The 14,931-nt window shown below is 42.0% G+C and overlaps 1 protein-coding gene across 1 annotated transcript in view; it reads left to right on the top strand.

Moving 5' to 3' along the window:
- Nucleotides 1–285: 285 nt before the first annotated feature.
- The window catches only part of bloc1s1 (biogenesis of lysosomal organelles complex-1, subunit 1), an 80,531-nt gene continuing 65,885 nt past the window's right edge, over nucleotides 286–14,931 (top strand). Inside the window, exon 1 of the mRNA XM_069905840.1 lies at nucleotides 286–445. Coding sequence (XP_069761941.1) covers nucleotides 292–445 — 154 coding nt within the window. The 5' untranslated portion in view covers nucleotides 286–291. The remainder of the gene's footprint in view (nucleotides 446–14,931) is intronic.

Below are 14,931 nucleotides of genomic sequence, written 5' to 3' on the forward strand. Positions count from 1 at the left end.
AGTTTTTTGCACCACCAATAAGTGGTAATTCAGCCGTACCCGCAGGAAAAAGAATCTCAGGGTTATATGTGATGTCACGTCTGCACTCTGAAATTATTTGAAAACAATTGTTGTTCAGTGTTATTTCTTTTTTCCAGTCCACAAATGCTGCCTAGCCTATTGCATTTGCTGTACTTTTTTTGCCCAAATTAAAAAAAAATATTTCCATATATTTGTGAGATGTCAGAACCTGAACACATTCACACCTTTGTCACTGCAGGCTGCCCAACTCGACTGCACTATCCACGTGACATGACCGCCGTTCTCGCGAGATCCGCCACTCAATTCCTATTGGCGGGCAGGACGTGGAGCGGCGCTGCCCTCGTCCCGACCGAGCTCTCCGTCATGCTGTCCCGTCTGCTGAAGGATCACCAAGCGAAGCAAAATGAACGCAAGGAACTGCAAGGTATGCCCAGATAGTATTTTTGTAAGTTTCTCTTTCGAAACGGAGTTATTCCTGCGCCATTCACCAGCTGAGATCGAGGCTTATTGTCTCCATGGAGACGAGCCCTGTCTTTTCTCTGATTGGTTTGGATAACTAGAAGGCCTGCCTCCAAACGGTGAGCAACCACCAACCTCTGCTGCTGATTGGTGAATTTGGCTGTCCATCATCGTAAGCCATTTCATTTTATTTTCTGAAACTTCAGTAAGGGATGTGGTGTTGGGTTAGAGAGTGGATAGTCATTGTGTGGGCTAAACTACATCGTTATTCCCTTGAAATGAGATAGCTCAATTTTATTCCATTGTGTCAAATGGACTGCATGCTGTACCATGACGAATTTGCCAACTTTCATTAAGGGAAAGCCAAAGGTGTACAATTCAGGCCTCATTGGGGACTCAGGGGTGGAGAGGGTGAGCAAATTTTAAGTTCTTGGGAGTCACTATCTCAGAAGATCTTTCCTGGACCCAACACACCAATGGCACCATGAAGAAAGCACGTCAGCGCCTCTACTTCCTCAGGGGTTTGCGGAGGTTGGGTCGTAAAATTTCTACAGATGTGTGGTGGAAAGTGCACTGACCGGCTGCATCACAGTATGAGGACACCAATACCCCTGAGCGTAAAGTCCTCCAAAAGGTAGTAGACACAGCCCAGGATATCACAGGCAAAACCCTCCCCACCATCGAGAGCAACTACAGGGAACGTTGCCGTCAGAGAGTAGCAGTAATCATCAAAAATCCACACCACCCAGCACATGCTCTCTTCTTGTTGCTGCCATCAGGAAAAAGGTCTAGGGGCCAGAAGACTCACACTATTAGGTTCAGGAACAGCTGCTCCCCCTCTGCCACCAGACCCCTCCACAACAAACTCAAACAGGGGCTCATTTAAGGGCTCTTATTTGGCACTCTATTGATTTTATTCCTCTCTGTATTCCACAGTCAGTTTGTTTACATTTCTTTTATTTGTTTACATTTCTTTTATTTGTTTACATGTGTACACTACAGTTTTTTTTTGCACCTCCAATGAGTGGTAATTCTGCTGCGCCCACAGGAAAAGGATCTTGGGGTTGTATGTGATTTCATTTCTGTACTCTGACATTAAATCTGAACTTTGTATGAAAAACACAATGCTGGAGAAACAGCAGATCAAACTGTATCATTTATATAACAAAGGTAAAAATGCATAACCAATGTTTCGGGCTTGAGCCCTTCATCAGGGTATGATTATATTACTATTCTATTATTATGTTGTATATAATTATATATGTTTATATTATTATTATGATATTATAGGTATATGCCTTAAGCAATCCCTTACTCATCACAGAGGACTGATGGCATAGGAATTACTTAAAGTGAAAAGTATGTGAGTGGAAAGAAAAAGGTTGAGAACCACTGTGATAGTGGAATGACCAGAACTGTGCAACATATTCCAAGTGTGGTCTCATCGTTTTGAAGAGTTGTAACATGATGACCCAGTTCCTGTATTCAATGTCCTGACTGATGAAGGCAAGTGTACCAAACACCGCCTTCCCTTTGCTGTTTACCTTTGTTGTCACTTTTGGGAATCTGTGTAATTGTACCCCTAGGTCTTTTTGTTCTACGACACTCCCCAGGATCCTATCATCCACCATGCAAGTCCTGCCCTGATTTAACTTTCCAAAATATCACTTTGCACTTGTCCAAGTTAAATTGCACTTTTGCCCACTTTCCCAGTTCATCTCGATCCTGTTGTGATCTCAGATAAACTTCATCACAATCCACAAGGCTTGGGTTGTGACAGACGCTGCCTTGATTACACAGTGTCAGCTCTTTTTGTTTTCATTTCAGTAGATTAAAGGGACTGGCAAGTGACTCAGTATTGCATATTGATTAAGGTTTGCCAAACATTTCTTTGTAATGGTAGTGCTTTTTAAATCCCAATGAGATTAATAAAGTACTTTTGAAAACAGCAGGGTGGTATTTCTTCAAACTAATGTTTCCACTGACTGACCCCCATTGATCAATACTTGTCATGAAGTCTTTATTTGTTGCAGAAAAAGCTTCAGTCACTTGTTTTATGGGTGTTTTTAATTCAGAACATGTTTACAATTGGATTGTATTTACCATGTGAGAATTGTGTAATATTTAAATTGCAACCACATCATGTTCCTTAGAAGGTCACCTCACATTTGGTGATTTGAGTATTCATGTTTTTTTGCTGCACACTTCCTTCCCCTTTCATTGCTGATGGTTTAGATTTTGTTCACAATCAATTTGCAGCTACATCAGTTAACAGCTTTGCATTGTTTCTCATACAAAGCAAGAATGTTCAAATATATTATTTTGTGAAGGAAAAGCAGTCATGGTGGTAAAAGGGGATTAGGGGTTTGAGAAGGGTTTTGAGATATGAGACTTTTGTGTTCATGAAGCAATATTTATTTATCTGTATTGATGAAATACTTGTCCTGCATGTGTATTGTTTGTCTGTATGTGTGTTTTGTCTGGTTGTGTGTTTGCGTGTTTTGCACCAAGGACCAGAGAACACTGTTTCATTGGGTTGTACTTGGAAAATCAGATGACAATAAACTTAAAAGTGAGAAGGAGGTGATAAAATACAGTGTTCCAGGACAAGGATTTCCGTGGTTAGCAATGAAAGAGCATAGTTTAGTCATCTTAACCACTGAGGGTGATTTAGTTAATTTTTGAAAAGATGTGGCAGGTAAGAACATGCAGGAGAGGAGGCTTGTCCTTTCGTTTGAATGAGGTTGAAGTTTGGCAGCAAAAGTAAAAGATGTTTGGGTGCAACTTGATGAAGATGTGGACAATGATTTTAGCAGCAGAGGAGAAGTCTACTGATTTTGTTGCAGTGTTAGATGAGGGGATTTTCGGCAGCAGCTTGGCTTGAGTAGTGCACCAAGCATTTACATGTCCTGATCTAGTCCAAGTCAGCAGCTGAGGAGGTTTGTGGAGCCAGAGCCAGTGGGAGATACATACAGACTTCTCGTTAGGAAAATGAAGAGAATTCCTTTGGGTATGCTAGTGGGAAACTAAAGGAAAATCTCATGCATTTGGATCTTCATGTAGTTAGAAAGTGTAATGTTTAAATCGATGGAAGAGACTTGGAGAGAAGGCTAGCTGTCTTTTTCCTGGAGGTATAGGATGACTTGGTAGTTGCAGTGATATCAGCAAATGACTGCATGTAAATAATTCAGGGGAGGAGACCAGAGATGGAGCCCTGAGGTATATTGAAGTTGATCGTGGACCAAAGAATGGAAATCCTTTGGGCATGATGGCGATTTGTTGCACTGGATGAAGAGAAAGATTGATTGATAGTATTGAGCAGCAGTGAGAACAAGGAGAGGAAATGATTGTAGCACAGATGTATGGAATTATTAAACTCATTATATCATAGCCAAAGGGAAAAAAAATTGCATATGGTATATTTTGTGCACTTTATGTTCTCAACTGCTTCATTGTTAACAAATCACGTTTGAAGCATGCTTTATTCTCTTGACTGTATAAGCAAATACGGCAGCTAGATTGCAGGTAACAAGGCTCCACCTATAGCAGTGAGATACTTGCAGTAACTGTTATTGCATTGTGATGGTATTGACTGAGAAATGAATAATAATTAGGGCAATCCAAACATTAATATTTTAAGCCAAGAAAGCAGAATAAAGAGTAGATATCTACTGAAAATCCTAGTAAATTGAAATATCTTGAGTTTTGTGAAGGTTTTTGTTGAATCAAATACAAAAATTAAATGTTCTTTTCCACCCTAACTCCTCTTCCCACTTGATGTTCTGGACAAGTAACCTTTTGAGAAACACTTTAAGGATTTTTAAAAAAACATTTAGACATACAGCTTGGTAAAAGGGCATTTCAGTCCACGAGCCCTTGCTGCCCAATTAACCTACAACCCCCAATACATTTTGAATGGTGGGAAGAAATCGGAGCCTCCGGGGAAAACCCATGCAGAGAATGTACATACAGTCCTTGCAGACCGTGCAGGATTCGAACCCTGGTTCTGATCACTGGCACTGTAACAGTGTTGCGCTAACTGTGCCACCCCAGAAATCGATTGCAATACTATATCTTTTTAAAAAAAAAAGAGAATGGGGTTAGCTGGATATCTCCACCTGAGGGTTGGCACAGATCTAAAGAGCCAAGAGATCCCCTCATATGCTGCAAGATTCAATGAACCTGCCGTTTTTATAGGTCATTAGAAAGTTCGTGGGGATAGGCCAGATCTGACTTCCAGTTATTGCTCAAGGAATGGAAAATAACAGTCGACTTCCACCTTCCTCAGAATTGCTATCAAAATGATGAAAGGGTAATGTTTTTTGAAAATTGCTGAGAATCTCCTAAAATCTGGGCAGCATGGTTAGCGTAATGGTTGCCAGAGACCCAGGTTTGAATCCAGCGCTGTCTGTAAGAAGTTCGTATATTCCCCCTGCGACTGTGTGGGTTTTCCCCAGGTACTCCAGTTTTCTCCCAAACTCCAAAGACATCTGGATTGTTAGGTTAATTGGTTACATGGGCACAGGCTTGTGTGCCGGAAAAGCCTGTTATGGTGCTGTATTAATTTTAAAAAATTAAATTTAAAACAAAGTTTGCTGGTATTGAAATGATACCATGTACAGTGACAAACTGATGTAAGTCAACAGTGAACAAATAAGTAAGCTACTGTAGTTGCTGCATTTGGTACTTTATCACCTCAGTGTATTTGGTAACATTAATCCTTAAAATGGGATACATACAGGAAACTTTTTTTTTTGATTGGTTCAGCAGAATCAGGTTTGAGATAAATTGGGTTTAATTGTAATGTCTCTTGTACAAAGAGTGTATAATTGTGTAATTTTTGTTGAGCTCGTATTCTGTGAACTGTGTAAAGGAGCTACATTGTGAAGTGAAGCGATGCCAATGAATAATGTGGATTTCACAAAGTTTAAGAAAGAATCACCATTTAAATGGCAAACACAAGCAACCCGATATCTAGGTATTCAACTAGATAATAATCTAGGCCATCTAAACAAATTAAATTATCAGCTATTAATGAAGAAATTACAAGATGACTTGGAACATTGGAAAGATTTACCACTGATAGGAAGGGTAAATTGCATTAAAATGAATATCTTCCCAAGGATACAATACCTATTTCAATTGTTACCAATTCACTTAACAGAGAAATTCTTCAATGAGCTAAAGAAAATAATAAGGAAATTCTTATGGAAAGGGGGGAAACTGAGGATAGCGCTAGATAAATTAACAGAATGGTACAAACAAGGGGACCTGCAGCTACCAAACTTTAAGAATTATTATAGAGCAGCACAATTAAGATACCTATCAGATTTTTATCAAACAAGGGGAAAACCAGATTGGATCAGATTAGAGCTTGATAAAATAGGGGAAAAGGTACCTGAACATATACTATATAAGTGGGATGAAAAGCTGGTCAACATAGGAATTCACCACTACTGCACCATCAGCTCAAAATTTGGAAGAAGATTCACGTAGAAAGGAAAAAAACAAATTACCAACTACCAAAATTAATATTGACACAAAATCAACTAATCCCTTTCACAATAGATAACCTTTCCTTTAGAGAATGGGAGAGAAAAGGGATCAAAAGAACAGAAAATTGTTTTTTGGGAAATAATTTATTATCTTTTGAACAAATGAAGTACAAATATGGTATAACTCATGGTACAATGTTTGCATACCACCAACTGAAAACCTACTTGAAGGACAAATTGGGAAGCAGGCTGAGGTTACCAGAAGGAAGCAGTTTTGAATATGTGATTACAGACACAATGATAATTAAAAGATTTATAACAAACATGTACATCAAACTGCAAGAGAAAGAGAACTATGAAATAAGCTGTAAACTCAAACAAAAGTGGGAACAAGATCTAAACATAAAGATAAAGAATGAAACATGGAAAAAGCTATGCTCCGGAACTATGAGAAATACAATAATCACGAGGTTACGCATGATACAATATAATTGGTTACACAGGCTATACATCACGCCCTAAAAGTTAAATAAATGGGATCCAACATTATCAGATAGATGTTTTCGCTGTAAGAAGGAAACAGGAACAACAGTACATGCAATTTGGGCATGTGAGAAAGTGGAAACGTTTCTAAATCAGGTATTAAATAAAATCACAAAAAGTAACATACCAAAAAAGAAGTAAAGAACTTGGCCTTGATTTGGATGAAGCACAAAAAAGATTTATTATGATAGCCTTAGCTGTTGCAAAAAAATGTGGGGTGTCAACCTGGAGATCAGAAGATAGCCTGGGAATACAGCAATAGTACATAGAAATGAATAAATGTAAAAAAAACATATAATTTAAGAAATAACATCACAGTATTCGAACAAATTTGGGAACCGTACATGGAACACAACAGAGAGGGCCTACCGCGGACCTCCACCCCCTAAAATGACAGAATGAGAAGAAGATGAAATGAACTGACCCAGTGTGTAAAAGTAGATGACAATTTTCTTGTTTATTTTCATTGTGTGAGATATTGTTTAATGGGTTTAATGTATTGAATATGTTGAATGTTTAGTGAGTGGGGAGGGGGGATGGGAAGGAGGAAGGGAAGGGAGGGGGGAGAAGGGGAGAAAATGACACTGTGTATATTCAAGAGGGAAATGTTTTTTTTTAATTTTTTATTTTTCACACCATAAACCACATTGACCAAGATACATACATTTTCCTTTTCAAATATATACAGTGTCATTTTCTTCCCCCCCCCAAGAGGGAAATGTTTATGTGTATTTTGGTCAATATGGTTCATGGTGTGAAAAATAAAATAAAAAATTTAAAAAAGGAGCTACATTGTGTTAGCCCCTTGCCCCTTAACACCAACTTTTAATCCATTATAAAAATGATAGTTCAAGAATTTATTTCAGATTCTCACTGTTGTTCATTGAGAGCATCTGGGAAAATATAGCAGTTCTGAGCTTTGAAGTTTCAGTTTGCAATTTTTAAACATCTGCTCGAATAGAGAATTCTTGGCAAAAATATTTCCGTTTCATCACGTAGATCTAACATTCCTGAAACCAGGCCATTTGGGCACCATATCTATTTGTCATTCCAATATTGGTGTATTTAGGAATTCCTTTCTCCTGATTTATATTAGTATTTTGTTTGTAAATTGCAGTACACAATGAACAGGCGAGTGATCTGAGACTCAAGGGCACTGATGAAACCTCATATGGACTACTGTGTATAGTTTTGGGCGCCTAATATGGTAAAATACGTGCTGGTGTTGAAGGTTCAGAGATTTACTCGAATGATAGCAGGAATGAAAGGGTTAGCATATGAGGAACAATTGTTGGCTCTTGAACTATACTGGAGTACAGAAGGATGAGGGGGGAACCTCATAGAGGCATTTTGAATGCTGAAAGGTCTGAACAGAGTTAATGTGGCAAGTAGGTTTCCCATGGTCGGGGATTCTAGGACTAGAGAGCACAACTTAAGGATAAAAGTGCAGAAAATTTTCTTTAGCCAGACGGTTGTGAGTCTGTGGAACCTGTTGCCAAAGGCGGCTGGGGGAGTGAGGTCATTGGGTGTATTAAGGCAGAGTCTGACAGGTACTTCATTAGTCAGGGCATCAAGGGTTATGGGGAGAAAATGGGAGGATGGATCAGCTCAAGATAGAATGGTGGAGCAGACTTGATGGGCCTACTTCTGTTCCTATATCTTGTGAATCCTCTGGATATATAAACTACTGTGATATAGTGGCACACAATGCAGTGATGAAGCATGCAAAAGTAATTGGATCAATCTGAGTAGGTAAGGGTCTGGGATTCTAATGGTTAAGATTTAGGTAGTGCAAATGGGGGAGAAGGGAACAGGTTGGATTGTAAGATTAGTTGGGATGGGTCAGACAAATTTCTGTTGAAATCTGTTCACTTCAGCTTTGCCAATTTGCTTTTATTGATTATTGCTATCAATAGTTGAAGAGTCAGCTGGCACTTGCTGTTTAATTGTGTATGCTGTATAATTAACTGAAGAACGTACTGTATGGATGTTGGCATTGGTGAAGTTGTACCCCAGCAAGTGTTAATGCACTTGAAATGAGAACATTGTTTTTTTAAATAAAATTCTGGCATTAGGATATCTAGCCATGAGACTTTTAATGTTCAGTTGCATAGCCAAACATCCTCTGAGTGATATTTAATGCTATTCCCTTCATTGGCAGTTTAAAAAGCAATGTTAAAACAAAAGTCATAACACCCAATTTAATGTGTAGCATTTTAAGTTATGAAGATGTGGTTTGCTGATAATTCACAAGATAATATTGCATTACAGATTGGATTGGTAGGTCAATGTGACAAGGGTCTTTTCCTTCCTTTCCAACCCCTATGCCATTGTGTACCTTGAAAAAAATGTAATGATCCAGTACACTATCCAAGCAGCATCCTTTTAGCAGTGAAGATAAAACTATGACAGTTTCAATGAGTAGTAAAACACAAAAGTCTGCAGACACCACGGTTGAAGTAAAAACACAGTGCTGGAGAAACTCAGGTGGTCAAACAGTGTCCTTTATGTAGCAAAGATAAAGATACATAACCAATGTTTCGGGCTTGAGCCTTTCATCAAGGTGTTGAAAAATGCCAGCAGGTGCCTGAACAAAATAGTTGGGGAGAACAGCTAAAGATCCAAAGGAGGCAGCTGGCCAAGACAAGGTGTCCAAGAAGAGGGGGTGGGGGGGGGAGGGGAAAGAGTCCCAGACATTAAAGTTGGCCTGGAGATGAAGGCAACCAACAGAAGAAGAGTTTGGCATCGAGACGTGCATGTAATTTACCTTCTGCCTTTGGGACAGTGCATCTCCCCTATCCCTCCCTCCCCTACCATTTTTTTGGGGTACCTGCTGACATTTTGTCCACATCGTGATGAAGGGCTCAAGCCCGAAACATCAGTTATGTATCTTTATCTTTGCTACAGAAAGGACAGTGTTTGACCTGCTGAGTTTCTCCAGCCTCGTGTTTTTTGTACAGTCTCAATCAGCTCTTTTCTTTTCCCACAGTATGAAGGAAAAAAAGCTCCCCAAGTGGAAGTCATTGAATTTTGATCTGGCATTCAAGGACTAAAAAACTTTTTCTCTTTAAATAAAAGTTAGTTTTATTTTAGGTAAGTGACTGCAAAGAGAAATGACAGGGACATATCTCACATATAGATTTTTCATCAGATTTTGTATGCAATGTTTTTCCTTAACATTATTTTTTGTGAATAATTCAATACATTATTTTGGACCTGCAGCTACCAGTATTTCATAAAGCTGGAAATAAAGTTGGTAGGTCTTTATATTTTATAGCTTCTTTATATTGTACTATTGTTGCCAATTCTTTGGCATTTATGGTGCCTATGATTATTGGTCTCCTGGCCTTTGTTTCCTCTGCTTGAGGATAAAGGATGCTGCCACAAGCTGTGGCTCTGCAGAGCCTGTAGTGCAGGAGAGGTTATACCTGTGTGCAGGTTAGCTCAGAAAGAATGACATGAACCCCAGTTGAGTGTAGTTAACACTGAGGTTTATTGGGCTCACAGCCCCGCTTTTATTTTCAAGATAAGGGGCATGGTCAAAGCCCCTCCCAGTGCTGATTGGTGCATTTGCGATCCGCTTTCCTTGATAGGCCAGTTTGGCTCCTTTAGTTGTGGCCAATTGGAGGGCAGCGCTGCGGGCTTTGTGCAGCCTGCTGGATCGTCGCGTTCGTCCTTCATTTTATGAGGCACCCTGAAGGGGCTGCGAGGGGCCATCACATGACCCCCCCCCCACCACCCAAAACTGTTATTCTTGGGAGGCTGGCCTCTTTTGTGGGGGAGGAGGGTGGTTAATCAGCTGTGTAATGTCCAAATGTGCTGGTTTTAACCTGACAATGGTAAGTCTCCTCTTGGCCTCTGATGTCAATTACACAAGTTGAACCATTGTGCTTAATGATACGGTATGGCCCCTCATAGGGTCTCTGCAACGGGGGTCTGTGTACTCCAGGTTTTATGAAAACGTGTGAATTTCTGAAAATCTTTGGGGACAAATGTGTGCTGTGCGCTTTGGGTGGTAAAGGGGCCAGGGTTCCCAACTGCTCACTGAGGCATGCTAGGGCTTCGCTGCGAGGGGTTCTTTGGTTTCCCTGTTGGTGGCTATAAATTTGCCCGGGATGACTAACAGTGACCCATACACCATTTCGGCAGATGAGACTTAGGCATCTGAACTGCGCCAAAGAGGATTTTTAAGAAGGTAGCTCATCAACCCAGTTAGGTCCAGTGAGTCAGGCCATCAAGGCTGCTTTTAGGTGCTGGTGGAACCTTTCTACTAGCCCGTTCGCTTGGGTATGGTAGACTGTAGTGTGGTGTAGCTGTCTCCTGAGTGGTGTTGCTAGGGCCACCCAAAGACTGGAGGCGAACTGGGTCTGAGGACCCCAAAACTTATCACCCAAGTGTTGAGGAGTTCCCTGGCATGTGAAGATGGTTAAACCTGTTCCACAGAGGTTTGGAATGGGGCTTTTATGTATCTCTGGACTTTCGAAGTTTGGCACGGTGTGCATGTTCTGGCCCAATTAGTGACTTGTTTATGAGGGCCGTGCCAGATGTAACGGTTGGCCACAATCTTGACCGTGGTCTTGATGGCAAGATGGGCTAAACTGTGCATGGATTTCAATATCTGCCTCCTCCATGTGATGGGGATATTGGGACAGGGCTGACCAGTCGAGGTATTGCAGAGTAAAGTTATATTGCCTGTACCAAAGGGAAAGTCCTCGATACGGAGGCCAGTGACAGCCGTTCTGTAGGCTGCAATGTCGAGATCAGAGTATTGTGCTTCAGCCAGGCCTTGTAATCTATTGCCTGGAGAGGTGATGTGGACAGCCGATGTTTGAACGTAACATCATATCTGTCACGACATTTGCCTTGCCAGCAATATGTTCAATGTTGTGGTAAATTCTGAGACTTAAGAAAGGTAACATTGTTTGGCCGACCAAGGGTCCGAGTCCTTCCTGAAAGCATAAGTTAGTGTTTCGTGGTCAGTAAACACTTTGAATTTCCTTCCTTCCAGGAAGTAACGAAAATGTCTTGTGGCCAGGTACAGTGCCAGCAGTTCTCTGTCGACCGTGCTCTGTCGTTCAGGAAGCAGCAGGTGTTTACTGAAGAAGGCTGGAGGTCTCCAGTGTCCTTCAATTAATTGTTTCAATACTCTTCCAACTGCTGTATTGGAGGTATCAACTGTGAGGGAAGCCTCTGATTGTGAGTGTGCCAGGAGAGTGGCATTTGCTAAAGTGTTCTTAGCCTTTTGGAAAGCCTCTGAGGCTTCTGCATTCCATTTGAGATCTTTTTGGGTGCCTGACATGAGAGAGAAAAGGGGCCGCATGATGTGGGCTGCTGCCAGTATGAATCTGTGGTAGAAATTAATCATCCCTGAAGGCCCTTAACGTTTGTAGGCTGTGGAAAAGATTTAATGGCCTCTACCTTCTCGGGTTCTGGCCTAGTACCGTGCCTGTCAATGCAGTGGGCCATAAAGTTGATTACCTCTTTTCCAAACTCACACTTAGCTGGATTAATAGTTAGTCCATACTCACTCAATCTCTTGTACAGTCTTGTATGAGTGGCATGTTCAGCCTGGTTGTGGCTGGCAATTAGGATGTCGTCTAAGTAGACAAAAATGAAGTCGAGGTCCCAGACCACAGCGTCCATTAATCATTGGAATGTTTGGGCTGCATTTTTCAGTCCAAAAAGCATCCTTAAAAATTCAAATAAGCTGAATGTGGTGATAAGTGCTGTTTTCACAATGTCCTCTGGGTGGACTGGGATTTGGTGGTAGCCTTGAATTAAATCTATCTTGGAGAAGATCCGTGCCCCTTGTAGATATGTAGTGAAGTCCTGAATGTGGGACACAGGGTAGTGGTCAGGCATTGTGGCCTCGTTGAGGCATCTGTAGAACCTGCACAGCCTCCACCCTCCTGTAGCTTTAGGGATCATGTGGAGTGGGGAGGCCCAAGGGCTGTTAGAGCGGCGTACAATGCCCAGCTCCTCCACTTCAAGGAGCTCTTCCTTCGCAAGGCTGAGTTTTTCTTGTGGGAGGCCATGCGCTCTGGAATGAAGGGGTGGACCAGTAGCGACAATATGGTGTCTTACCCCATGCTTGACCTTGGATGTCGAAAATAATGGCAGATTAGGATGGGATTCGCACAAACTCTGTGTCAGCTGACATCACCGAATGCAGGTGGGAGGTGGCGGGTTCCTTCCCCTTTAGTTCGCGGGTCTGGAATGTTGTGACACACACAAATCTGCAGCCTTTAACATCCACTAACAGTGAGTTGGCTCGTAGGAAGTCTGCGCAAGAAGTGGGTGTAAAACTGCTGCTAGGGTGAAGGTCCATTTAAAATGGCTGCTCCCAAAGTGGAGGGGGATAGTGTGAGTTGCATAGGTTCATATGTCTGAATTGTTGGTGGCCTTTAGTTCCTGGGCTGTTGAGCCATTGTGGATGTCAGTTATGGTCACGTTGATTTCTGCCTGTGTCCACTAAGAAATGACGTCCGGATAGGGAGTCTTGGACATGGAGGCTGTTAAGATGGCTGGCTGATGTAGCCATTAACAATGGCCAGCTTTATAAAAAAAAAATTAATTTTTCATATTATTAACCAAAATACACACAAACATTTCCCTCTTGAATATACACAGTGTCATTTTCTCCCCTTTTTCACCCCTCCCTTCCCTCACTCCTTCCCACCCTCCTCCCTACCCACTAAACGTTCAACATATACATTACAATAAACCCATTAAACAATGTCATCACACAATGAAAATAAACAAGAAATTTGTGTCATCTACTTTTACCCACTGGGTCAGTTCATTTCGTCGTCTTCTCATTCTGTCATTTTAGGGGGTGGAGGTCCGCGGTAGCCCCTCTCTGTTGTGTTCCGTGTACGGTTCCCAAATTTGTTTGAATACTGTGACGTTATTTTTTAAATTATGTTATTTTTTCCAATGGAATACATTTATTCATTTCTATGTACCAGCAATAGCCAGCTTTTGGCGTTTCCCGGGAATGTGTAGGTCGAGAGATATCGCCAGGCCTCTGCACCCCACTGCTACTGCTGATAACAGTATTGCTCACCGGGGGTGTCTGTTGCCTGGTCATCTGGTTGGATCTTTGCTGCTGTTGCCTGCCCACATGCTGCAGTGCTGGGGCAGCATCGTGCATAATGGGCGTGGACATTTCATGTAGTGCAAAGGCTGTTTCCCTCTCGGTCAGCAGGGAGACCCCTTTCTCCACTACCTTTCATGGGTCGCTGAAGTCCTCTCCCTGCACCATCATCCAGACATTTTGTGGCAGCCTTTCCAAGAACAGTTCCCTAAAAAGTGAGCAGGGGGCGTGGCCATCATGTAGGGCAACCAGGTTGCCCATTAGGTCAGATGGGGTCCTGTCCCTCAGGCTACACGCTTGTGCTCAGACAGTCCGAAGGTGTGCGTTAAAAGCTCTCAGATGGCGTCATACTTGCCCTGCTGTGATGGCTTTTTCAAGAAATCTGTGATCTTGGTGGCTGTGGCTTGGTCAAGGGTGCCCACCACATGGTAGTAACTGGTGTCATTGGAAGTGGTCTTCCTGAGGGCGAACTGTGCCTTGATTTGCTGGAACAATTTGCTGGGCTGCACTGCCCAGAAGCTCAGCAGCTTCAATGACAGCATGTTGATCGAAGAGTATGCTTCCATCGCTGGGTCTGGACTGTTGGGGTCGCCACTGTGGCTAGCTGCTACAAGCTATAGCTCTTTAGAGCCTATAATGCAGGAAAGGTTATAGCTGTATGCAGGTTAGCTCAGAAAGAAAGAACCTGCTGTTCCCAGAAAGAACACAAACCCCAGTTGAGTGTAGTTAACACTGAACTTTATTGGGCTCACAGCCCTGTTTTTATTCTCAAACTGAGGGGTGTGGTCAAAGCCCCCCCCCCCACCCCCAGTGCTGATTGGTGCATTTGCGATCCGCTTTCCTTGATAGGCCAGTTTGGCTCCTTTAGTTGTGGCCAATTGGAGGGCAGCGCTGCGGGCCTTGTGCAGCCTGCTGGATCATTGTGCTTGTCCTTTTTGTGAGGGGCGCCCTGAGGGAGCTGTGAGGGGCCATCATATAGTAAATTTAATAGCTGCTTTATATTGTACTATTGTTGCCAATTCTTTGACATTTATAGTGTTGATGATTATTGGTCTCCTGGCCTTTGTTTCCTCTGCTTGATGTTTTTCAGCTTTCTGACGTGATGATGTAGAACAGTCAGAAGGTATTTGTTTTTACTGTTCAGAAGCAAGAAAATAAGATGTGGGTTATCACTTGGGATTCTCTGCTTATTTCTTCTCTTCATCTACTGGGCTTAAACTATCTGATGTGAGACACGAAAGTCTGCAGATGCTGTGATTGTAGTAAAAACATACAGAAATGCTGGAGAAACTCAGGCGGTCTCACAGTGTCCATAAG

The sequence above is a fragment of the Narcine bancroftii genome, chromosome 12 (genome assembly GCF_036971445.1).
Source record: "Narcine bancroftii isolate sNarBan1 chromosome 12, sNarBan1.hap1, whole genome shotgun sequence".
NCBI lineage: Eukaryota > Metazoa > Chordata > Chondrichthyes > Torpediniformes > Narcinidae > Narcine > Narcine bancroftii.